The sequence below is a fragment of the Salmo salar genome, chromosome 26, assembly GCF_965601325.2.
Source record: "Salmo salar chromosome 26, fSalSal1, whole genome shotgun sequence".
Lineage (NCBI taxonomy): Eukaryota > Metazoa > Chordata > Actinopteri > Salmoniformes > Salmonidae > Salmo > Salmo salar.
Window position 1 is genome coordinate 50,843,822 of NC_138316.1, and position 24,959 is coordinate 50,868,780.

Below are 24,959 nucleotides of genomic sequence, written 5' to 3' on the forward strand. Positions count from 1 at the left end.
CCATCATCACTACCACGGTCACATGATAATTCCTCTAAGCTCTATTGGAGGAATCCTGTAGGAATGTTGCAGTCCTCCACCTTGTTACTTTGGTTGTCTTGATCCTTGTTTGATCACACAAAATGTAGAATCACTGCTGCCAGCAGAAATATGTGGCTGGAAGTTTCCATTCGGGCAGAAATATGTGGCTGGAAGTTTCCATTCGGGCAGAAATATGTCTCCTACTGTACTGTTAAGTGTGGTCTCTGAGACCAAGTAGTCTACGGGCTAAGCTAACATTCTGTAGCTCTAGTATCAATATGGGGAATACACAGTATATCTGAGGTGACCCCCCCCCCCCCCCCCCTCTTTAGAGTGGTAGAATGATTTCCAATCAGGGTTGAATCACTGAATAATTGATTAATTGATCACCTTGTGTGTCTCTGTGCTGCCCTGTAAACATACCAACAGAACCTGCCTTCTAAATGGGGGAACGTGGTGTTTAAGCTCATTGTTAGTTTGCTGTAAGATTAGTGTTATAATAACGCTGTTTGTGTTTGCCTGAAGTCATCACACCGATGGCTTTACCTGTACCAGCTTTAGAAAAAAATGAACCCTCTTTAGAGTCTAAATGATGTCTTCTATAATATTGACGAATATTTGTCCCAGTATGTATATATATATTTTTTTTTTCACGATCGACCACAGCTATGCTGCCATGGGAACCATAATGTGTATACATCTCAATGAAACTCAGTCACTATGTTGAGGTATCCCAGCTGTACAGTTCCCTGCAAACATTAATGTACAGAATGCCAGAAATGAACAGTCATTCCTGTGCTGGTCTGATGTGTCTCTCTGCTCCGTCTACCTTTTTAATGAGGTTATTTTTTACTTCCTAGATGATATTTTGTGATGACTATGTCCTATGCAAATATGAAAAAATTAACAGGATTATACAATATAATGTTATGTTGTCTTAACTTGTATGCATGGATTTGTGAAGTTTACATTTGGTAAATTAAATTCATAAATTAGCATTTTTATGTTTTACGTGTCTTTTTTGGACAGTAGCTTAAATTGATAAATAAGCATTTTAATGTTGGCAGTGTCTTTCTCTGGATGACAGTTTAATTTGTACAGTAATTCATAGCCACATACAGCTCCCACTATATGCCGTTCCCGCCGGTTTCATCACCCTGACAACAGACAACTATGGATGTGTACCAAATGGCGCCTCAACCCTTACTATGGGCCCTGTAGTAGTGCTCAATGTAGGGAATAGGGTGCCATTTGGGATGAATGAATAGTTATCTGTGCGGTATCCTGGCTGCCAGTCATGATAGGACATACCTGGGCCCTTCTTACAGTATATCACTAGGTCACATGATAGGACATACCTGGGCCCTTCTTACAGTATATCACTAGGTCACATGATAGGACCTACCTGGGCTCTTCTTACAGTATATCACTAGGTCACATGATAGGACATACCTGGGCCCTTCTTACAGTATATCACTAGGTCACATGATAGGACCTACCTGGGCTCTTCTTACAGTATATCACTAGGTCACATGATAGGACATACCTGGGCTCTTCTTACAGTATATCACTAGGTCACATGATAGGACATACCTGGGCCCTTCTTACAGTATATCACTAGGTCACATGATAGGACATACCTGGGCTCTTCTTACAGTATATCACTAGGTCACATGATAGGACATACCTGGGCTCTTCTTACAGTATATCACTAGGTCACATGATAGGACATACCTTGGCCCTTCTTACAGTATATCACTAGGTCACATGATAGGACCCAGCATACCTGGGCCCTTCTTACAGTATATCACTAGGTCACATGATAGTCTCCTGCCTGTATGACACCACCAGGAACAACTGGGCCCTGGTTATTGGCTACAACTAGAGCCTGGAGTTTCTCCCGGGGAAGAAAAGTCTAGCGGTAGATCTGACTATGAAGTTGATCCTCCATGCCACATTGGCAGTTCATCTTCATGTCTAGTTACTGGCATAGAGCGGGAATATATTATATCTGAATGGTACTGGGGCAAGGCAACCTGCCAATGTCACTCTGAAAGAAGTCTGTGTCCTCCTCCGTCAAAACCGGGAAATCTTTCTGCTATCACAGCAAAGTGGTCAGATTTAATTAACGGAGCACTGGGTTGCAGGGAGAGGTGGCGGTGACGGAAGAGAGCTGGCAGGGACGGAAGGAGGGTGTTGAAATCATTACATTAATACACTCTATAATACTCAGGTAATAATGCTCACCTCTACGCTCGTGGCGTTAGACTACATGGTTGGTCATGGATGTATTGACAGTACTGTTAGACTGGATGGTTGGTCATGGATGTATTGACTGTAGTGTTAGACTGGATGGTTGGTCATGGATGTATTGACAGTACTGTTAGACTGGATGGTTGGTCATGGATGTATTGACTGTAGTGTTAGACTGGATGGTTGGTCATGGATGTATTGACAGTACTGTTAGACTGCATGGTTGGTCATGGATGTATTGACAGTACTGTTAGACTGGATGGTTGGTCATGGATGTATTGACAGTACTGTTAGACTGGATGGTTGGTCATGGATGTATTGACTGTAGTGTTAGACTGGATGGTTGGTCATGGATGTATTGACAGTACTGTTAGACTGGATGGTTGGTCATGGATGTATTGACTGTAGTGTTAGACTGGATGGTTGGTCATGGATGTATTGACAGTACTGTTAGACTGCATGGTTGGTCATGGATGTATTGACAGTACTGTTAGACTGGATGGTTGGTCATGGATGTATTGACAGTACTGTTAGACTGGATGGTTGGTCATGGATGTATTGACAGTACTGTTAGACTGGATGGTTGGTCATGGATGTATTGACAGTACTGTTAGACTGGATGGTTGGTCATGGATGTATTGACAGTACTGTTAGACTGGATGGTTGGTCATGGATGTATTGACAGTACTGTTAGACTGGATGGTTGGTCATGGATGTATTGACAGTACTGTTAGACTGGATGGTTGGTCATGGATGTATTGACAGTACTGTTAGACTGGATGGTTGGTCATGGATGTATTGACAGTACTGTTAGACTGGATGGTTGGTCATGGATGTATTGACTTTCCGTGTTAGACTGGATGGTTGGTCATGGATGTATTGACAGTACTGTTAGACTGGATGGTTGGTCATGGATGTATTGACTTTCCGTGTTAGACTGGATGGTTGGTCATGGATGTATTGACAGTACTGTTAGACTGGATGGTTGGTCATGGATGTATTGACAGTACTGTTAGACTGGATGGTTGGTCATGGATGTATTGACAGTACTGTTAGACTGGATGGTTGGTCATGGATGTATTGACTTTCCGTGTTAGACTGGATGGTTGGTCATGGATGTATTGACAGTACTGTTAGATTTGATGGTTGGTCATGGATGTACTGACTGTAGTGTTAGAACTGAAAGTATTGACACACTCCCACAGTGTGCTGACTGGCTAGAGAACTGAGAGTATTGACACACTCCCACAGTGTGCTGACTGGCTAGAGAACTGAAAGTATTGACACTCCCACAGTGTGCTGACTGGCTAGAGAGCTGAGTGTACTGGGAACAGAGGCTGGTACACAGGAGATCAATCTCACTGTGTCTGCATCCCAAATGGCACCCGATTCCCTTTATAGTGCACTACTTCTGACCATGGGACCTGGTAAAAAGTAGTGCACTATAAAGGGAATAGGGTGCCATTTGGGAAACAAACCACTGAAGTACAAATGTCTCTTATTTCAACAGAGACACGGCGATATAAAAATACTAATCTTCTAATTGCATTTTCTATATGTACTTTCCAATTCCCTGCGACGCAAGGTTACCCTAATCACCCCTCTATCTCTTTCTAGGAACCGATAAGGGATTGTTGGTAAAAAGCCTGTGTTGCAATCAGGGTTTCGTTAGATTAATATTTACTATAGCGCACAAGTGAGGGCAATGCATTTCTATTCAGGTCACACTGATAGTGGTATCCATGCCAAGGTCTCTGTGAGAGAGGGGCCAGAGAGGATTGGAGGACTGGGCACATTCTCACCAGTGTTCACATGAGGGCACATAACTCATGAGGGCACATAACTCCTAAGAGCACATAACAACTCATGAGGGCACATAACAACTCATAAGGGCACATAACAACTTATAAAGGACACATAACAACGCATAGGGCACATAACAACTCATAAAGGACACATAACAACTCATAAAGGACACATAACAACTCATAAAGGACACATAACAACTCATAAAGGACACATAACAACGCATAGGGCACATAACAACTCATAAAGGACACATAACAACTCATAAAGGACACATAACAACACATAAAGGACACATAACAACTCATAAGGGCACATAACAACTCATAAGGGCACATAACAACTCATAAGGGCACATAACAACTCATAAAGGACACATAACAACTTATAACGGACACATAACAACTCATAGGGCACATAACAACTCATAGGGAAAATGGTTCCATTTGGGACACAGCCAAGACGTCATAAGGATACATGAGGATGCATAAGAAGTCGTAAGGATAACTAATAACAACCAGACATTGACACATTGGACTCGTTACGTTTCTCCCTGCGTCATTTCACCTGAAAATGGACGTTTCACTTCCCTTTATTTCATCCCTCACTTTTTAACCACTTCTGCTTTTATTCTCTCACTATTTAGGGTAATTCCTGCCGTCTGGTTTGCTTAATATAAGAAATTTGAAATGATTTATACTTTTATTATTACTTTCAATACTTAATATTTAAAACCAAATACTTTAAAACTTTTACTCAAATAGTATTTTACCAGGTTACTTCCACTTTTACGTTAATCATTTTCTATAAAGGTATCTTTACTTTTACTCAAGTATGACAACGAGGTACTTTTTCCACCACTGAGTAGTCCACTATGGTGGGATGGTTCAGTGCATAAGACTCCTAATCATGGCCAGTTGTGATACAGCCTGGAATCAAACCAGGGTCTGTAGTGACGCCTCTAGCACTGAGATGCAGAGCCTTAGACTACTGCGCCACTCTGGCGCCACTCAGTAGTAGTGCTAACTACTTAGCTAGCTAGTGTTAGTGTGCAGTGGAGCATGAAGAGTTTCTCTTTAAAAACACCTCCAGGCAGTAGTAGTGCTAACTACTTAGCTAGCTAGTGTTAGTGTGCAGTGGAGAATGAAGCCCATTGTTGAGGAAGGTTCCTGTTACAGTCCTGTGTTATTGTACTGATCAGAGGTTAGAGAACGAGTTCACATGGGTTTAAACCACAGTCAGGGCCACGTGAGGCAACAGGTCAGAGAGCTGGGTCAGCGTCTGAAATGGCACCTTATTCCCACAGGGCTTTGGTCAAAAGTAGTGCACTAAATAGGGAATAGGGTGCCATAGGGTTCTGGTCTAAAGTAGTGCACTATATAGGGAATAGGGTGCCATTGGGGACACAGAATGGATCTATGAGCTTGGTGGAATAAAGCTTCATGGTAAAGACTGGGACTTCCTGTCTGGGTAACCCTTTAGAACAAATGGTCACGAGAATGGAGGAATGGAGTAGTATGGGCATTTCCTGTCTGGGTAACCCTTTAGGAGAAATGGCCATGAGAATTCAGCAATGGGGCAGTATGGGGACTTCCTGTCTGGGTAACCCCCTGCTCCATTCCTCCACATTAATGCCCATGATTTTTGAATGAGATGCCCAACGAACACGTGTTAACATACTTTTGTCCATGTAGTGATATTTCTCGTTGGGAGATCGACTAATCCCTGCTTAGTAAATATTGTTTTACATGGAGTTTTACAGCCTCTGGGCCATCCTAGGTTCCCCTGCTACTCCAGAAGCAGAACTCCTGGAACTGATGTCGGCTCAGTGGGAGAGCTAGGCTAGAGTTAGCTGGACCTGAGGGACAGAGGTACTAGGGTGGTACTAAGGTGGTACTAGGGTGGTACTAAGGTGGTACTAGGGCGGTACTAAGGTGGTACTAGGGTGGTACTAGGGTGAGGTGGTACTAGGGTGGTACTAAGGTGGTACTAGGGTGGTACTAAGGTGGTACTGGTGTGAGGTGGTACTAGGGCGGTACTAAGGTGGTACTAGGGTGGTACTAGGGTGAGGTGGTACTAGGGTGGTACTAAGGTGGTACTAAGGTGGTACAGGTGTGAGGTGGTACTAGGGTGGTACAGGGGTGAGGTGGTACTAGGGTGGTACTAAGGTGGTACTAGGGTGGTACTAAGGTGGTACTAGTGTGGTACTAAGGTGGTACTAGGGCGGTACTAAGGTGGTACTAGGGCGGTACTAAGGTGGTACTGGGGTGAGGTGGTACTAGGGTGGTACTAGGGTGAGGTGGTACTAAGGTGGTACTAGGGTGGTACTAAGGTGGTACTAAGGTGGTACTGTGGTGAGGTGGTACTAGGGTGATACTAAGGTGGTACTAGGGTGGTAATAAGGTGGTACTAGTGTGGGGTGGTACTAAGGTGAGGTGGTACTAGGGTGGTACAGGTGTGAGGTGGTACTAGGGTGGTACTGGGGTGAGGTGGTACAAGGGTGGTACTAAGGTGGTACTAGGGTGGTACTGGGGTGAGGTGGTACTAGGGTGGTACTAATTTGGTACTAGGGTGGTACTGGGGTGAGGTGGTACTAGGGTGGTACTAGGGTGGTACTGGGGTGAGGTGGTACTAGGGTGGTACTGGGGTGAGGTGGTACTAGGGTGGTACTGGGGTGAGGTGGTACTAGGGCGGTACTGGGTGAGGTGGTACTAGGGTGGTACTGGGGTGAGGTGGTACTAGGGTGGTACTAGGTTTGTACTAAGGTGGTACTAGGGTGGTACTGGGGTGAGGTGATACTAGGGTGGTACTAGGTTTGTACTAAGGTGGTACTAGGGTGGTACTGGGGTGAGGTGGTACTAGGGTGGTACTGGGGTGAGGTGGTACTAGGTTTGTACTAAGGTGGTACTAGGGTGGTACTAAGGTGGTACTAGGGTGATACTAAGGTGGTACTAGGGTGATACTAAGGTGGTACTAGGTTTGTACTAAGGTGGTACTAGGGTGGTACTAAGGTGGTACTAGGGTGGTACTAAGGTGGTACTAGGGTGGTACTAAGGTGGTACTAGGGCGGTAATGGGGTGAGGTGGTACTAAGGTGGTATTAGGGTGGTACTAAGGTGGTACTAGGGTGGTACAGGTGTGAGGTGGTACTAGGGTGGTACTAGGGTGGTACTAAGGTGGTACTAGGGTGGTACTAAGGTGGTACTAGGGCGGTACTAAGGTGGTACTAGGGTGGTACTAGGGTGAGGTGGTACTAGGGTGGTACTAAGGTGGTACTAGGGTGGTACTAAGGTGGTACTAGGGTGGTACAGGTGTGAGGTGGTACTAGGGTGGTACTAGGGTGGTACTAAGGTGGTACTAGGGCGGTACTAAGGTGGTACTAAGGTGGTACTAGGGTGGTACTAGGGTGAGGTGGTACTAGGGTGGTACTAAGGTGGTACTAGGGTGGTACTGGGGTGGGGTGGGCCTGAGGGAGAGAGAGGTACTGGGGTTGTACTACAGTAAAGTTGCTAAATTCCAGTAACATTTCCAAAATTCCCAGAAGTCCTGGTAGGAATATTCCTGGAATCAGGAGGGAATATGCAGGAAAACCGGTAATCCCCCAACCAGAATTTCAGTAAAACCTGTGAATGGTGGGGGGAAAGACATTTGCTGGAATTTTGCTGCCCTAGTTGGTCCTGATGATATTCTCCCACACAGAAACATTTTACAGTATTCAAACATTTCTCAAAAGTGAAAAACAACAAACAAGAGACAGAAACGTGAGACAGGTATAAATGATTGTTATAATAATTGTTTAAGATATGAACACATCCCACTGCATGGGCTATATGAACCACACACTACCTCTCACAAGGTAAGACAAAAACTAACTCTGCACGTCACCTCATCCACTCACTGGTAGGTATTGGTAATGCACATCACCTCATCCACTCAGTGGTAGGTATTGGTAATGCACATCACCTCATCCACTCAGTGGTAGGTATTGGTAATGCACATCACCTCATCCACTCAGTGGTAGGTATTGGTAATGCACATCACCTCATCCACTCAGTGGTAGGTATTGGTAATGCACGTCACCTCATCCACTCACTGGTAGGTATTGGTAATGCACATCACCTCATCCACTCACTGGTAGGTATTGGTAATGCACATCACCTCATCCACTCACTGGTAGGTATTGGTAATGCACATCTCTCATCCACTCAGTGGTAGGTATTGGTAATGCACATCACCTCATCCACTCACTGGTAGGTATTGGTAATGCACATCACCTCATCCACTCACTGGTAGGTATTGGTAATGCACATCACCTCATCCACTCACTGGTAGGTATTGGTAATGCACATCACCTCATCCACTCACTGGTAGGTATTGGTAATGCACATCACCTCATCCACTCAGTGGTAGGTATTGGTAATGCACATCACCTCATCCACTCACTGGTAGGTATTGGTAATGCACATCACCTCATCCACTCACTGGTAGGTATTGGTAATGCACATCACCTCATCCACTCAGTGGTAGGTATTGGTAATGCACGTCACCTCATCCACTCACTGGTAGGTATTGGTAATGCACATCACCTCATCCACTCACTGGTAGGTATTGGTAATGCACATCACCTCATCCACTCAGTGGTAGGTATTGGTAATGCACATCACCTCATCCACTCACTGGTAGGTATTGGTAATGCACATCACCTCATCCACTCACTGGTAGGTATTGGTAATGCACATCACCTCATCCACTCACTGGTAGGTATTGGTAATGCACATCACCTCATCCACTCACTGGTAGGTATTGGTAATGCACATCACCTCATCCACTCACTGGTAGGTATTGGTAATGCACATCACCTCATCCACTCAGTGGTAGGTATTGGTAATGCACGTCACCTCATCCACTCACTGGTAGGTATTGGTAATGCACGTCACCTCATCCACTCACTGGTAGGTATTGGTAATGCACATCACCTCATCCACTCAGTGGTAGGTATTGGTAATGCACATCACCTCATCCACTCACTGGTAGGTATTGGTAATGCACATCACCTCATCCACTCACTGGTAGGTATTGGTAATGCACATCACCTCATCCACTCACTGGTAGGTATTGGTAATGCACATCACCTCATCCACTCACTGGTAGGTATTGGTAATGCACATCACCTCATCCACTCACTGGTAGGTATTGGTAATGCACATCACCTCATCCACTCAGTGGTAGGTATTGGTAATGCACATCACCTCATCCACTCACTGGTAGGTATTGGTAATGCACATCACCTCATCCACTCACTGGTAGGTATTGGTAATGCACATCACCTCATCCACTCACTGGTAGGTATTGGTAATGCACATCACCTCATCCACTCACTGGTACAGTAGGTTAAGCTTTGTTTCTTGTCTTTTTAAATATCATAACAGTGCTTTCTTTGAATAAAGGTTTGGATAGTCCAGTTTCAAAGGTCTCTATCGTTGTTATTGCAATTTAAGGGCAAACTAAGACACTAAAAAAGTAACATTTGGCTTCATTGACATGTACCCCATATAGACATTGTACTGAAACACAGCTGATTGATTGAAACAATAGGTGGTCGTCTATACCAGTGGTTCCCAAACTGTTGTCCCGTCGTCGTCCCCCCGCCCGAGGGGTCGGCAGCGGCAGCGAGGGTTCGGCCCCCTCAATTTTTTTTTAATATATATATTTTTTAAAGGAATTCAGTCCAGCTTTAAACTTAGTCCTGAAAGTTCTAATAGTAGAATGTACAAGGTGACATTTCTAAACTGGGTATTACATCATCAGTTCCTCTTGTCATGTTAGTCATTGTACACATTAGAGAGATATTTAGAACTAGTCAGGAATGTCCAGATCAATCAGCCCATGTCACTCTTTTTATTCACTTTTTTTAGCCCATAGATATTGTTGTAGTTTTTGAGTCACTCAAATATCACATGAATACACATTAGACATGATAAAATGTATAGAATTGCAAGAAAATGGCCTTGAAACGTCAACATTTTCCTTGCACCCCCATGACAAAATGTGTAGAATTGCAGGAAATAAGCTTTAAACCTGCTAAATTTTCTCCACCAACAAGCGGGGTGTCAACAGTTTGTGTCATGAACAGTGCTGGTGACCATAGAAATAAACATGGCGCTGGGGGGGACGGTGGCGTGGGACGGGACGGGGTACGGGATGTTACCCAACGCTGGAAGGAGGGCTCCGAGTGAAAACGTTTGGGAACCCCTGATCTATACCAACAACAGAACACAAGGACAATTTATTATTATTGCAAATCAAAGACGTGAAAGTCGATGCCAAACCATTGTTGACAACCCCTAAACCCCCCGAATAGGTCAGCTGAGGTATTTCAGATTAGACTCTCACACACACACACACACACACACACACACACTCACACACACACACACACACACACACACACACACACACACACACACACACACACACACACACACACACACACACACACACACACACACACACACACACACACACACACACACACACACCTTGCCATCTTGCTATAGATAGATCTATAAGTTCAGGGCCGGCTCTGCATATACATACAATATGACCATTATGTACAGTGGGGGAAAAAAGTATTTGATCCCTGCTGATTTTGTACGTTTGCCCACTGACAAAGAAATGATCAGTCTCTAATTTTAATGGTAGGTTTATTTGAACAGTGAGAGACAGAATAACAACAACAAAATCCAGAAAAACGCATGTCAAAAATGTTATAAATTGATTTGCATTTTAATGAGGGAAATAAGTATTTGACCCCCTCTGCAAAACATGACTTAGTACTTGGTGGCAAAACCCGTGTTGGCAATCACAGAGGTCAGACGTTTCTTGTAGTTGGCCACCAGGTTTGCACACATCTCAGGAGGGATTTTGTCCCACTCCTCTTTGCAGATCTTCTCCAAGTCATTAAGGTTTCGAGGCTGACGTTTGGCAACTCGAACCTTCAGCTCCCTCCACAGATTTTCTATGGGATTAAGGTCTGGAGACTGGCTAGGCCACTCCAGGACCTTAATGTGTTTCTTCTTGAGCCACTCCTTTGTTGCCTTGGCCGTGTGTTTTGGGTCATTGTCATGCTGGAATACCCATGCACGACCCATTTTCAATGCCCTGGCTGAGGGAAGGAGGTTCTCACCCAAGATTTGACGATACATGGCCCCATCCATCGTCCCTTTGATGCGGTGAAGTTGTCCGGTCCCCTTAGCAGAAAAACACCCCCAAAGCATAATGTTTCCACCTCCATGTTTGACGGTGGGGATGGTGTTCTTGGGGTCATAGGCAGCATTCCTCCTCCTCCAAACACGGCGAGTTGAGTTGATGCCAAAGAGCTCCATTTTGGTCTCATCTGACAACAACACTTTCACCCAGTTGTCCTCTGAATCATTCAGATGTTCATTGGCAAACTTCAGACGGGCATGTATATGTCCTTTCTTGAGCAGGGGGACCTTGCGGGCACTGCAGGATTTCAGTCCTTCATGGCGTAGTGTGTTACCAATTGTTTTCTTGGTGACTATGGTCCCAGCTGCCTTGAGATCATTGACAAGATCCTCCCGTGTAGTTCTGGGCTGATTCCTCACTGTTCTCATGATCATTACAACTCCACGAGGTGAGATCCTGCATGGAACCCCAAGCCGAGGGAGATTGACAATTCTTTTGTGTTTCTTCCATTTGCGAATAATCGCACCAACTGTTGTCACCTTTTCACCAAGCTGCTTGGCGATGGTCTTGTAGCTCATTCCAGCCTTGTGTAGGTCTACAATCTTGTCCCTGACATCCTTGGAGAGCTCTTTGGTCTTGGCCATGGTGGAGAGTTTGGAATCTGATTGATTGATTGCTTCTGTGGACAGGTGTCTTTTATACAGGTAACAAGCTGCGGTTAGGAGCACTCCCTTTAAGAGTGTGCTCCTAATCTCAGCTCGTTACATGTATAAAAGACACCTGGGAGCCAGAAATCTTTCTGATTGAGAGGGGGTCAAATATTTATTTCCCTCATTAAAATGCAAATCAATTTATAACATTTTTGACATGCGTTTTTCTGGATTTTTTTGTTGTTATTCTTTCTCTCACTGTTCAAATAAACCTACCATTAAAATTAGAGACGGATCATTTCTTTGTCAGTGGGCAAACGTACAAAATCAGCAGGGGATCAAATACTTTTTCCCCTCACTGTAGAGATGAAGAAACTGTACCAGTTATGTGAGTTAGTTGATATGCTATCACTTACTGTTCACACTGTTTATTCCATAGGACTCTGAATGGATGGGTTCTAACCGTTACTGTTCACACTGTTTATTCCATAGGACTCTGAATGGATGGGTTCTAACCGTTACTGTTCACACTGTTTATTCCATAGGACTCTGAATGGATGGGTTCTAACCGTTACTGTTCACACTGTTTATTCCATAGGACTCTGAATGGATGGGTTCTAACCGTTACTGTTCACACTGTTTATTCCATAGGACTCTGAATGGATGGGTTGTGTTTGGGTGACAAGACACCAGGCCCCATATTCATTAAGCCTCCCAGAGTAGGAGTGCTGTTCTAGGATCAACTTTGTTAAGACTATAATGAATGGACTGGGGGGGGGGACCTGATCCTAGATGAGTACTCTTCCACTGGGACGCTTTATGAATACAGGGCCCTGAATCTCAACAGTATGTCTTTAAACCCAAAACTATAGGACAACATAACGCCATGGCAGGGACAGACAAATAACCACTGTGGAAGTACAACATAGTATTAATGAATATATGGTGTGCTTTTACATATGAATAAAAAAAAATAAAAAAACATATTTCTAATCACCGTCATCACGTGCTGTGACTTCTGATGACTGGTGATTAACCAGAAACTAGAAATATCCCCATTCACATGTAAAAGGTTTGGTTAACTACGTGTTACAGTTTGTCAGTAATATGCAGCCCAGTGGACCAACCATGAAGGGTGTGACATGCCCGTAGTCTCATAAATGTGGTAATCTTGAAGGCTGTTGCTATATCTAAGATCTATCAACCCGTTTAAAACCAACAGCCCTTCAATGTCATGATTGATTGAAACAATCGTGACAATACTATAGGTCATTTCCCCCTTGATATGATGTAGAACCAGAAACTCCCTCGACCAATCGACGCTTCACTTTCAGCCCCACCCCCAACCCCCAATGTCCGTGCACTTAATAGTAACTTACCAAAGTGACAAACGGTGTCCATAAGAAAAAAAAGCGCAAAATATTGCTTCATGGCATTTTGTGAAAATTATATCAAAAATATTTTCTATATAACACTTTTATAGCCTTGGCTTGTAAATTCCCCATCATCACATTCTCTATACACAAAAACACACAAACTGACTTTTTTCCTTTTTTTTTTTTTTTACACAATATACTAATCTTATTTTTGTTCCTCATTTTTGCTATCTACTGTACATTGGTATCTAATGTGCAAATTAATAATTTAAGTTGTGTAAAACTCTCAAATGAATACAAAATCATATTTGTACATTTAAATGGTGAGAGTCCATGAACCAGACACATAAAAAAGGATCCCAAACATCATTATATTCAGGAGTGTTTGAAGAGCGTTCTCTCTCTATATATATATATATATATTTAACATCTTTGGCCAGGAGATTTCATGTTATTTTGTCGTTGTAATGAGCGTTAAGACATTCAAATGTGGAAAACCTAATGGTAGCAACACCACAGAGCACCTGTAAAATAACAATCAAGATAATCAACTGCTGATGAAAACACATTCAGTTTATCTAAGACCTGTAGAATGTAGAGGAAAACATCAAATAAAACATGTTTGACCAATCAAACTAGCATTGGAACAGTATCCCTGCCTTCCCTGTGATAAGGAGTATGATTCATTAAAACCAATTCGATTTTGTTGTCGTTTCGTTTAAACCCTGTAATCAATGTGAAAACTTAACTTACAAAGTACATTTTCACCACACAAAACGGATATTTTCCTTAGTGTGGGTTTGTTTGCATTTGACTGAATATCCTGTCTATTGTTGTCTATTGTCTTTCAGCTGCACAAGAGGATTTGAACTCTCTACTGAAGCCAACATGAGTGCATAGACAACAGAAAGGGTTCACAGTGACTTGCCATTAGGACAATTATTGATTTTTAAAAAACGTTGAAGTTACTAACGTATTGCTTTGAGAAGTTTGTTTTGAAAAAGTTGGTTGAAGGTTTTAAGATCAAAACAGTCCAGTTTTAGTTTGATGTTAGATTTAAGGTTACGTTTTGAACCACTGCAAAACAAAATTCAAATGCTATTTTATGTGTACTGTATGTGCCTGAAATTATATCTTAGTTTGCCATTCAAGTTGTGGGCAAAAAACACAGACATTTCTCCATAAACTAACCAAAAGTTGAAGTTGAACCAAATTATTAATAAAAAAAACGAACAAAGTTATAAATTCCTGCTGGCCAAAGATGTTAAGTGGACAGAGATCTACCCTGCTTGTCATCAAGTAGTTGTGTCCTTTACAGTAGCCTACTGTACTGTACACTGAGACAGAAGAAGTGACAGGAATCAAAGGTTTTAAACAGAGCAGGCGATCACCTGGCTCTGAGCATGTCTGTCTGTCTGTCTGTCTGTCTGTCTGTCTGTCTGTCTGTCTGTCTGTCTGTCTGTCTGTCTGTCTGTCTGTCTGTCTGTCTGTCTGTCTGTCTGTCTGTCTGTCTGTCTTGATGTCCCAACATCCACAGACAGTCTATTGAGTAGACCTGTTCTATATCCTTCTCTATGGACACAGTTCTGTTGTCTTCTGTTGTGTTGCGTTGTCAGCAGCAGGGTTTGCAGTACCTGTAGTGTGATAGATAGTACACCAGGCTAGAGTAGCAGCACCTCTGGCTGGCGCGGTGCCAGGGGCTATCCAGGCCTACTGAGGGCCTTGGCCTCCCTCTCCCTGTGTTTCAGGTCCTCCTTGAAGCAGTAGGAACAGTAGTTATCTGTCTCTGGTCGCCCGTAGAAGGAGCACTTCTCCCTCTTGCACCTCCTCTGCTGCAGGCAGTACACCAGGCAACCCCCCCCAGCGCTACCGAGCTGACCTTTGACCTTGTCGGACCCTGACCCCGTCCTGGTGATGCTACTGCTCCCCCAGGTCTGAGGCGAGTCGGCGTCGGCGAACTCCAGACAGTCCTGTATGTGGCTTGCGTTGAAGCCGTTGGTATAGGTGTGGGACTTGTGCTCCCCAGGCATGTTGTAGGGCTCCGTGGTGCCTGGGACCCCCGGGTGGGCGTGGTTGACCCCGGTGCCCAAACGGACCCCAGACAGGCGGGCTGGAGAGTAGCTCTGGGAGGACAGAGAGCGGTTCTGCTGGGGGTAAGTGGCACAGGTCTTCAAGGTGCCCACCAGAGGAGGCTTGTAGCTGGGCTGGGGGTCGTCCGGCTGGAAGCTGGGGGCCTGGAGGGCCTGGAGGTTGACGTCTCTCAGGTGGATGATACTGGACCTCTGGATGGGAGGGGTATGGCTGTAGTGGGCTGACACTGGGACTGTGGTTGGGACGGGGCCGGGGACAGGGGGGACGGACCCCGGTCTCCTGGTTGCACCGTTGCTGGGGGAGGAGTGGGGCGAGGGGCTGTGGCGGCTCTGCATCTTCAGGGCGATCTGTGGGGGGATGTGAGGGGTATGGCTTTGGTGGTGTCTGGCTGGGGAAGAGATGAAGTCCTGGGGAAGGGGAGTAGGAGGAGGCGGGCAGGAGGGAGGCGGAGGAGGGGTGCGGATGTCTCGCTCCCTCTCCCTCTCTCGCTCCCTCTCTCTTTCTCTCTCTCTCTCCCTTTCTCTCTCTCTCTCCCTCTCTCTCTCCCTCTCCTTTTCTCTCTCTCTTTCCTTCTCCCTCTCTCTCTCCCGGTGAGGGGCGCTCTCCTGCTCTGGTTTTTTCAGGGCGTTGGAGGACCCGTTGGTCGTAGTAGTCGTGGTTGTAGAGTTTGCTGCAGGTTTCTTCTCTCCTTCCTTCCTCCTTGTCTCCTGCTCGGCAGAGAAGCGCTCCTGAGCGGAGGTCAGGTAGAAGGAGATCATCTCCTCGTGGAACTGGTGGCGGTGGGAGGTGAGGAGAAGGCCAGCGAAGATGAACTTCCTCTCACCCTGCATGGCGGCTCTCAGTATGTTGAGGCTCAGCTTGACGTCTGTGCTGTACTTCCAGTGCTCCGACAGGGCCTTATCCCCCACCAGCCTGGCCAGGAGACCCCCCCTGTCCCTGTCCCGTTCCCCGGGAGGAGAGGGCACGCCTTGGGGCCGTTCGGTGGGAGACGGGCTGGTGGTCTTGTCCGAGGAGAACGATGTACTCGCAGACTGGCCTTCCTTCTCTCCTCCTCCTCCATCCTTCCGTGCTTTCCCCTCCTTTTTCTCCTTCTTCTTCTCTACATTATTCTCTGTCCCTCCTCCGTTGCCGCCGCCCCCCCCTCCTCCGTTACCCCCCACTCCTCCGTTGTTCCGGCCGTTGCCTCCAGAGTTGGAGCGGTTGATCTTTCCGTGGACCAGCCCTCCCAGACCTCCCATGTTCTTCTTCAGCTTGATACCCAGGGTTTTGCTGAAACTGCCTAGTTTGTTGGCCACAGAGTCCGTCCTGGTCTTGTCCTTGTCTTTACGCTGTTGCTGCCTCTCCGTCTTCTCCTTGGGATCCTTGTCCTTGTCCTTCGTGGAGACCTTGCCGTTGTTGACGTTGGAGTTGCTGCAGACGGAGTCACGGTCGGAGTCCATGGAGTCGGCTAGAGACTGGACGTCATCGCCGCCATGGGACGCCGTGGGAGACTCCGGCTGGGCCAGGGGAGCCTAGAGAGAGAGAGGGAGGGAGGGGTGAGAAGGGATGGAGAGGAAGCGCAATCAGTAAATTATATTGATCTGTCTAATCTACTCAATTTCAAGACTTTGACAGCAAATTGCAGTTTGCTTTATTCTTTGTATATAGACAGTAAGGTGCTGGGGAGCTGGCAGTACAACACGGATGCAGAACAACCTATCAAATCCATGTACAACAATTATTTGCTGGCATTAGCCAATCAATGTGGAAGAGAAAGAGGAGAGGTACCCTGGTTTCAGATGGTATCCTGATCCATGTTACGTTCATGTAGTTGTGCAGCAGGTTCAGTTTGGCTTCCAGAGACAGGATTAAACTGAAGGGGGGAGAAAGATTACGGACATTAGGGGCGGCAGGGTAGCCTAGTGGATAGAGCGTTGGACTAGTAACCAGCAGGTTCAGTTTGGCTTCCAGAGACAGGATTAAACTGAAGGGGGGGAGAAAGGTTACGGACATTAGGGGCGGCAGGGTAGCCTAGTGGATAGAGCGTTGGACTAGTAACCAGCAGGTTCAGTTTGGCTTCCAGAGACAGGATTAAACTGAGGGGGGAGAAAGGTTACGAACATTAGATATCAACAGTAAATCTGGATTATAAATGCTACGCTTTTGAAGAAATATAAACTCAGCAAAAAAAAAATAAACGTCCCTTTTTCAGAATCCTGTCTTTCAAAGATAATTCATAAAAAAATCCAAATAACTTCACAGATCTTCATTGTAAAGGGTTTAAACACTGTTTCCCCATGCTTGTTCAATGAACCATAAACAATGAATGAACATGCACCTGTGGAACGGTCGTTAAGACACTAACAGCTTGCAGACGGTAGGCAATTAAGGTCACAGTTATGAAAACTTAGGACACTAAAGAGGCCTTTCTACTGACTCTGAAAAACACCAAAAGAAAGATGCCCAGGGTCCCTGCTCATCAGCGTGAACGTGCCGTAGGCATGCTGCAAGGAGGCATGAGGACTGCAGATGTGGCCAGGGCAATAAATTGCAATGTCCGAACTGTGAGACGCCTAAGACAGCGCTACAGGGAGACAGGATGGACAGCTGATCGTCCTCGCAGTGGCAGACCACGTGAAACAACACATGCACAGGATCGGTACATCCGAACATCACACCTGCGGGACAGGTACAGTATGGCAACAACAACTGCCCAAGTTACACCAGGAACGCACAATCCCTCCATCAGTGCTAAGACTGGCAGGTCTTCACCAGACATCACCGGCAACAACGTCGCCTATGGGCACAAACCCACCGTCGCTGGACCAGACAGGACTGGCAAAAAGTGCTCTTCACTGACGAGTCGCGGTTTTGTCTCACCAGGGGTGATGGTTGGATTTGCATTTATCGTCGAAGGAATGAGCGTTATACCGAGGCCTGTACTCTGGAGTAGGATCAATTTGGAGGTGGAGGGTCCGTTATGGTCTGGGGCGGTGTGTCACAGCATCATCGGACTGAGCTTGTTGTCATTGCAGGCAATCTCAACGCTGTGCATTACAGGGAAGACATCCTCCTCCCTCATGTGGTACCCTTCCTGCAGGCTCATCCTGACATGACCCTCCAGCATGACAATGCCACCAGCCATACTGCTTGTTCTGTGCGTGATTTCCTGCAAGACAGGAATGTCAGTGTTCTGCCATGGCCAGCGAAGACCCCAGATCTCAATCCCATTGAGCACGTCTGGGACCTGTTGGATCGGTGGGTGAGGGCTAGGGCCATTCCCCCCAGAAATGTCCGGGAACTTGCAGGTGCCTTGGTGGAAGAGTGGGGTAACATCTCACAGCATGAACTGGCAAATCTGGTGCAGTCCATGAGGAGGAGATGCACTGCAGTACTTAATGCAGCATTTATGTTAGTCACATGTCTGTGGAACTTGTTCAGTTTATGTCTCAGTTGTTGAATCTTGTTATGTTCATACAAATATTTACACGTTAAGTTTGCTGAAAATAAACTCAGTTGACAGTGAGAGGACGTTTCTTTTTTTGCTGAGTTTATTTAGCCATGAATTAAGATTGAACACTACAGCTTGTAGTGATACATGATAAAGTTTTATAGATAATAAACTATGGATAGTTAATCTCTAATAAAATAAGGCCCTTTGTGTTTAGTGCTGGGAACAATGTTTAGTTGAGAACACAAATCCCAACATTCATTCTTGTATGCAGCACAGTTAGCTGACTTGATTGGCCAGGGCCCTATAACCTTGCAGCACAGTTAGCTGACTTGATTGACCAGGGCCCTATAACCCTGCAGCACAGTTAGCTGACTTGATTGACCAGGGCCCTATAACCCTGCAGCACAGTTAGCTGACTTGATTGACCAGAGCCATATAACCCTGCAGCACAGTTAGCTGACTTGATTGACCAGAGCCATATAACCCTGCAGCACAGTTAGCTGACTTGATTGACCAGAGCCATATAACCTTGCAGCACAGTTAGCTGACTTGATTGACCAGGGCCCTATAACCCTGCAGCACAGTTAGCTGATTTGATTGACCAGAGCCATATAACCTTGCAGCACAGTTAGCTGACTTGATTGACCAGAGCCATATAACCTTGCAGCACAGTTAGCTGACTTGATTGGCCAGGGCCCTATAACCCTGCAGCACAGTTAGCTGACTTGATTGGCCAGGGCCCTATAACCCTGCAGCACAGTTAGCTGACTTGATTGGCCAGGGCCCTATAACCCTGCAGCACAGTTAGCTGACTTGATTGACCAGGGCCCTATAACCCTGCAGCACAGTTAGCTGACTTGATTGACCAGGGCCCTATAACCCTGCAGCACAGTTAGCTGACTTGATTGACCAGAGCCATATAACCTTGCAGCACAGTTAGCTGACTTGATTGGCCAGGGCCCTATAACCCTGCAGCACAGTTAGCTGACTTGATTGACCAGGGCCCTATAACCTTCTGATTGGCCAGGGCCCTAAAACTTCCTGTTTTGTCTGATTGACCAGGGCCCTATAACTTCCTGTTTTGTCTGATTGACCAGGGCCCTATAACTTCCTGTTATGTCTGATTGACCAGGGCCTTAAAACTTTCTATTTTGTCTTGCAGTGGAATACACTGGAAGCTTACTTGACAAAGTAAATGGACAGAGTTATTTATATATTGTCAAATGAGCAGCTACCAGAGAACCCAGCTGCTCCAAGGGAGAAGGACCTTAAAAGACCTCAGTTACAAAATGAGGCAAGGCTCCATTGCATCACTGTAGAGCCTTTAACTCCACTAGAAACTTATTTTCAAAATCTTAAGACTGTCTTTTAAATACCAAAAAAGACAGAGGCTCAAACTTCACAAACACCTTCAGAGGGTCTAACCTCACAATCACCTTCAGAGGGTCTAACTTCACAATCACCTTCAGAGTCTGTAACTTCACAATCACCTTCAGAGTCTGTAACTTCACAAACACCTTCAGAGGGTCTAACTTCACAATCACCTTCAGAGTCTATAACTTCACAATCACCTTCAGAGGGTCTAACTTCACAAACATCTTCAGAGGGTCTAACTTCACAATCACCTTCAGAGGGTCTAACTTCACAATCACCTTCAGAGGGTCTAACTTCACAATCACCTTCAGTCTATAACTTCATAATCACCTTCAGAGGGTCTAACTTCACAAACATCTTCAGAGGGTCTAACTTCACAATCACCTTCAGAGGGTCTAACTTCACAATCACCTTCAGAGTCTGTAACTTCACAAACATCTTCAGAGTCTGTAACTTCACAATCACCTTCAGAGTCTGTAACTTCACAATCACCTTCAGAGGGTCTAACTTCACAATCACCTTCAGAGGGTCTAACTTCACAAACATCTTCAGAGTCTGTAACTTCACAATCACCTTCAGAGGGTCTAACCTCACAATCACCTTCAGAGTCTATAACTTCATAATCACCTTCAGAGGGTCTAACTTCACAAACATCTTCAGAGGGTCTAACTTCACAAACATCTTCAGAGGGTCTAACTTCACAATCACCTTCAGAGGGTCTAACTTCACAATCACCTTCAGAGGGTCTAACTTCACAATCACCTTCAGAGTCTAACTTCACAATCACCTTCAGAGGGTCTAACCTCACAAACACCTTCAGAGTCTGTAACTTCACAATCACCTTCAGAGGGTCTAACTTCACAAACACCTTCAATCTTAGACTTTGTGTGACTTCACATATGTACACAATTAATGGGGAGTTTTCTTCTCTAAGGAACCCAAATTCCCAGTGGGAAATCATTCAATGTAAGTCTCACAAATTACTGGTTTTTAAACTCACCAAATCACACAAGTCTCAGAAATGATCTCATCAACCAAGCATCCTGTCTCTTTCTCTCATTCTAACAGACAGAGTTCCATGACAGACAGACAGACACTGCTCCATGACAGACAGACAGACAGACAGACAGACAGACAGACAGACAGACAGACAGACAGACAGACAGACAGACAGACAGACAGACAGACAGACAGACAGACAGACAGACAGACAGACAGACAGACAGACAGACAGACAGACAGACAGACAGACAGTGCTCCGTGAGGTTATGCCATTCAGATCAGAGTTGAGATCCTCTGTGTAAAGCAGCGTTATAGAAGATAATGATGTATGAAGCCTAGAGATAATGACTCTATGATTAGAGGGGGGATCTCCTCTCCTCCTTTCTGTCTATGTTTTTCCTCTTCTCATTTCTCCTCTGTATTTACTGTCCTCCCACAGAGAGGAAGCAAGGCTTTAACTGTCCCCTCCACCCCTACTGTCCTCCCACAGAGAGGAAGGAGGGCTTTAACTGTCCCCTCCACCCCTACTGTTCTCCCACAGAGATGAAGCAAGGCTTTAACTGTCCCCTCCACCCCTACTGTCCTCCCACAGAGAGGAAGCAAGGCTTTAACTGTCCCCTCCACCCCTACTGTCCTCCCACAGAGAGGAAGCAAGGCTTTAACTGTCCCCTCCACCCTTACTATCCACTCCCCCTTACTATCTCCCCCCCTTACGATCCCCTCCCCTCTCCCCCTCACTATCCCCTCCCCCTCTCCCCCTCACTATCCCCTCCCCCTCTCCCCTCTTACTATCCCCTCCCCCTTACTATCCCCTCCCCCTCACTATCCCCCTCCCCCTCTCCCCCCTCACTATCCCCTCCCCCTCTCCCCCCTCACTATCCCCTCCCCCTCTCCCCCCTCACTATCCCCTCCCCCTCTCCCCCATTACTATCCCCTCCCCCTCTCCCCCATTACTATCCCCTCCCGCTCCTTACTATCCCCTCCCCCTTCCCCCATTACTATCCCCTCCCGCTCCTTACTATCCCCTCCCCCTTCCCCCCTCACTATCCCCTCCCCCTCCCCCCCTTACTATCCCCTCCCCCTTCCCCCCTCACTATCCCCTCCCGCTCTCCCCCCTCACTATCCCCTCCCCCTCTCCCCCTTACTATCCCCTCCCCCCCCTCCACCCCTACTACCCTCCACCTCTACTACCCCCTCCACCCCTACTACCCCCACCACCACCACCTGTTTGTCGTTGGTTGTAACTAACTCACTTGGCTAGCTTGATGTTGTCGTTGTCGTCCCGGCCCCACTCCCAGTCCTTCCCAGGGTCCGTAGCGAAGTGGAGAGATAGCAGCTTGTGTTCTGAGTCAGTCAGCGGGATCACAGCTGGAAAACACAGATCACATTATCATTATGGTCAGATCAGATCACACATCATTATGGTCAGATCAGATCACACATCACTATGGTCAGATCAGATCACACATCATTATGGTCAGTTCAGATCACACATCATTATGGTCATATCAGATCACACATCATTATGGTCAGATCAGATCACACATCATTATGGTCAGATCAGATCACACATCATTATGGTCAGATCAGATCACACATCATTATGGTCAGATCAGATCACACATCACTATGGTCAGATCAGATCACACATCATTATGGTCAGTTCAGATCACACATCATTATGGTCAGATCAGATAAGCAGGGGTACAAACACACAGCCAGGTAACCACACAGCCAGGTAACCACACAGCACACAGCCAGGTAACCACACAGCCAGGTAACCACACAGCACACAGCCAGGTAACCACACAGACAGGTAACCACACAGCACACAGCTGGGTAACCACACAGCCAGGTAACCACACAGCCAGGTAACCACACAGACAGGTAACCACACAGCACACAGACAGGTAACCACACAGACAGGTAACCACACAGCACACAGCCGGGTAACCACACAGCCAGGTAACCACACAGCCAGGTAACCACACAGCCAGGTCCCACAGCCAGTCCCACAGCCAGGTAACCCACAGCCAGGCCCCAGCCAGGTAACCACACAGCCAGCCCCAGCCGTAACCACACAGCCAGGTAACCACACAGCCAGGTAACCACACAGCCAGGTAACCCACAGCCAGGCCCCAGCCAGGTAACCACACAGCCTAGGTAGGATAAGCAGAGCCTCTATTGACCAGGAGGGCAATTCGGGTTTGAAAGTTCACACAGACCCATTAATCCCAGTAAGCACTGGCTCATAAAGTCATGGTTTGATGAGCTCTGTTGCCCACTGCCTAAAACACTTAGCCTTCTATTGGTATCAACTTCCTCTTGACACTTTTGATGCCAAGATGGCTTTTTTTCTCTCTTTTCTTCTTCAGCCAACATGTAAAACAACGGATGTTGCTCAGAAGCACCTATGCTGACATTACAGGGAGTGTGTTGTGTGGGTGGATGTTCACACACCATAATAACACTGTCTAGAGAGCGATAGATGAGTCTCTGTCACGAGGGTCTGCTTCCTTTCTTTCTTTGTTAGTGAGGGGGATCAGCTATAATAGTGCAGATAGATTGTGGCTTCCACCAATGTAATTGTCTGCATCACTTCCAATCCCCCACATATTTTCTGCAAATATATATCACACACACACACACACACACACACACACACACACACACACACACACACACACACACACACACACACACACACACACACACACACACACAGAAATACATACAGATACACACATACATACATACATACATACATACATACATACATACATACATACATACATACATACATACATACATACATACATATTTTTGTATGTGTATTTATACATCTAAACTCAGCAAAAAAAGAAACGTCCTGTCATGGTTGTCGTAGGTTGAAGAAGCGGACCAAAGCGCAGCGTGTGTATCGTTCCACATTTTGTATTGAACTGTGAAACTATGCAATACATACAAATAAACTAAAGAACAACAACCCGTGAAAATAACAGCTTTCTATGGTCAGGACGTGACACGTCCCTTTTTCAGGACACTGTCTCTCAAAGATAATTCGTAAAAATACAAATAACTTGACAGATCTTCATTGTAAAGGGTTTAAACACTGTTTCCCATGCTTGTTCAATGAACCATAAACAATTAATGAACATGCACCTGTGGAACGGCCGTTAAGACACTAACAGCTTACAGACGGTAGGCAATTAAGGCCACAGTTATGAAAACTTAGGACACTAAAGAGGCCTTTCTACTGACTCTGAAAAACACCAAAAGAAAGATGCCCAGGGCCCCTGCTCATCTGCGTGAACGTGCCTTAGGCATGCTGCAAGGAGGCATGAGGACTGCAGATGTGGCCAGGGAAATAAATTGCAATGTCCGAACTGTGAGACGCCTAAGACAGCGTTACAGGGAGACAGGACGGACAGCTGATCGTCCTCGCAGTGGCAGAACACATGTAACAACACCTGCACAGGATCGGTACATCCGAACATCACACCTGCGGGACAGGTACAGGATGGCAACAACAACTGCCGAGTTACACCAGGAAAGCACAATCCCTCCATCAGTGCTCAGACTGTCCACAATAGGCTGAGAGAGGCTGGACTGAAGGCTTGTAGGCCTGTTGTAAGGCAGACATCACCGGCAACAACATCGCCTATGGGCACAAACCCACCGTCGCTGGACCAGACAGGACTGGCAAAAAGTGCTCTTCACTGACGAGTCGCGGTTTTCTCTCACC

General features: G+C 46.0%; 1 protein-coding gene across 1 annotated transcript in view; it reads right to left on the reverse strand.

Moving 5' to 3' along the window:
- Positions 1-12,241: 12,241 nt before the first annotated feature.
- LOC145864305 (OTU domain-containing protein 7A-like) overlaps positions 12,242-24,959 on the reverse strand; it is an 85,667-nt gene continuing 72,949 nt past the window's right edge. The window contains exons 10-12 of the mRNA XM_082969907.1: positions 22,468-22,582; positions 17,173-17,257; positions 12,242-16,916 (exon numbers count right to left, since the gene is read on the reverse strand). Of these exons, the coding sequence (XP_082826033.1) occupies positions 15,015-16,916; positions 17,173-17,257; positions 22,468-22,582 (2,102 nt within the window). The 3' untranslated portion in view covers positions 12,242-15,014. The remainder of the gene's footprint in view (positions 16,917-17,172; positions 17,258-22,467; positions 22,583-24,959) is intronic.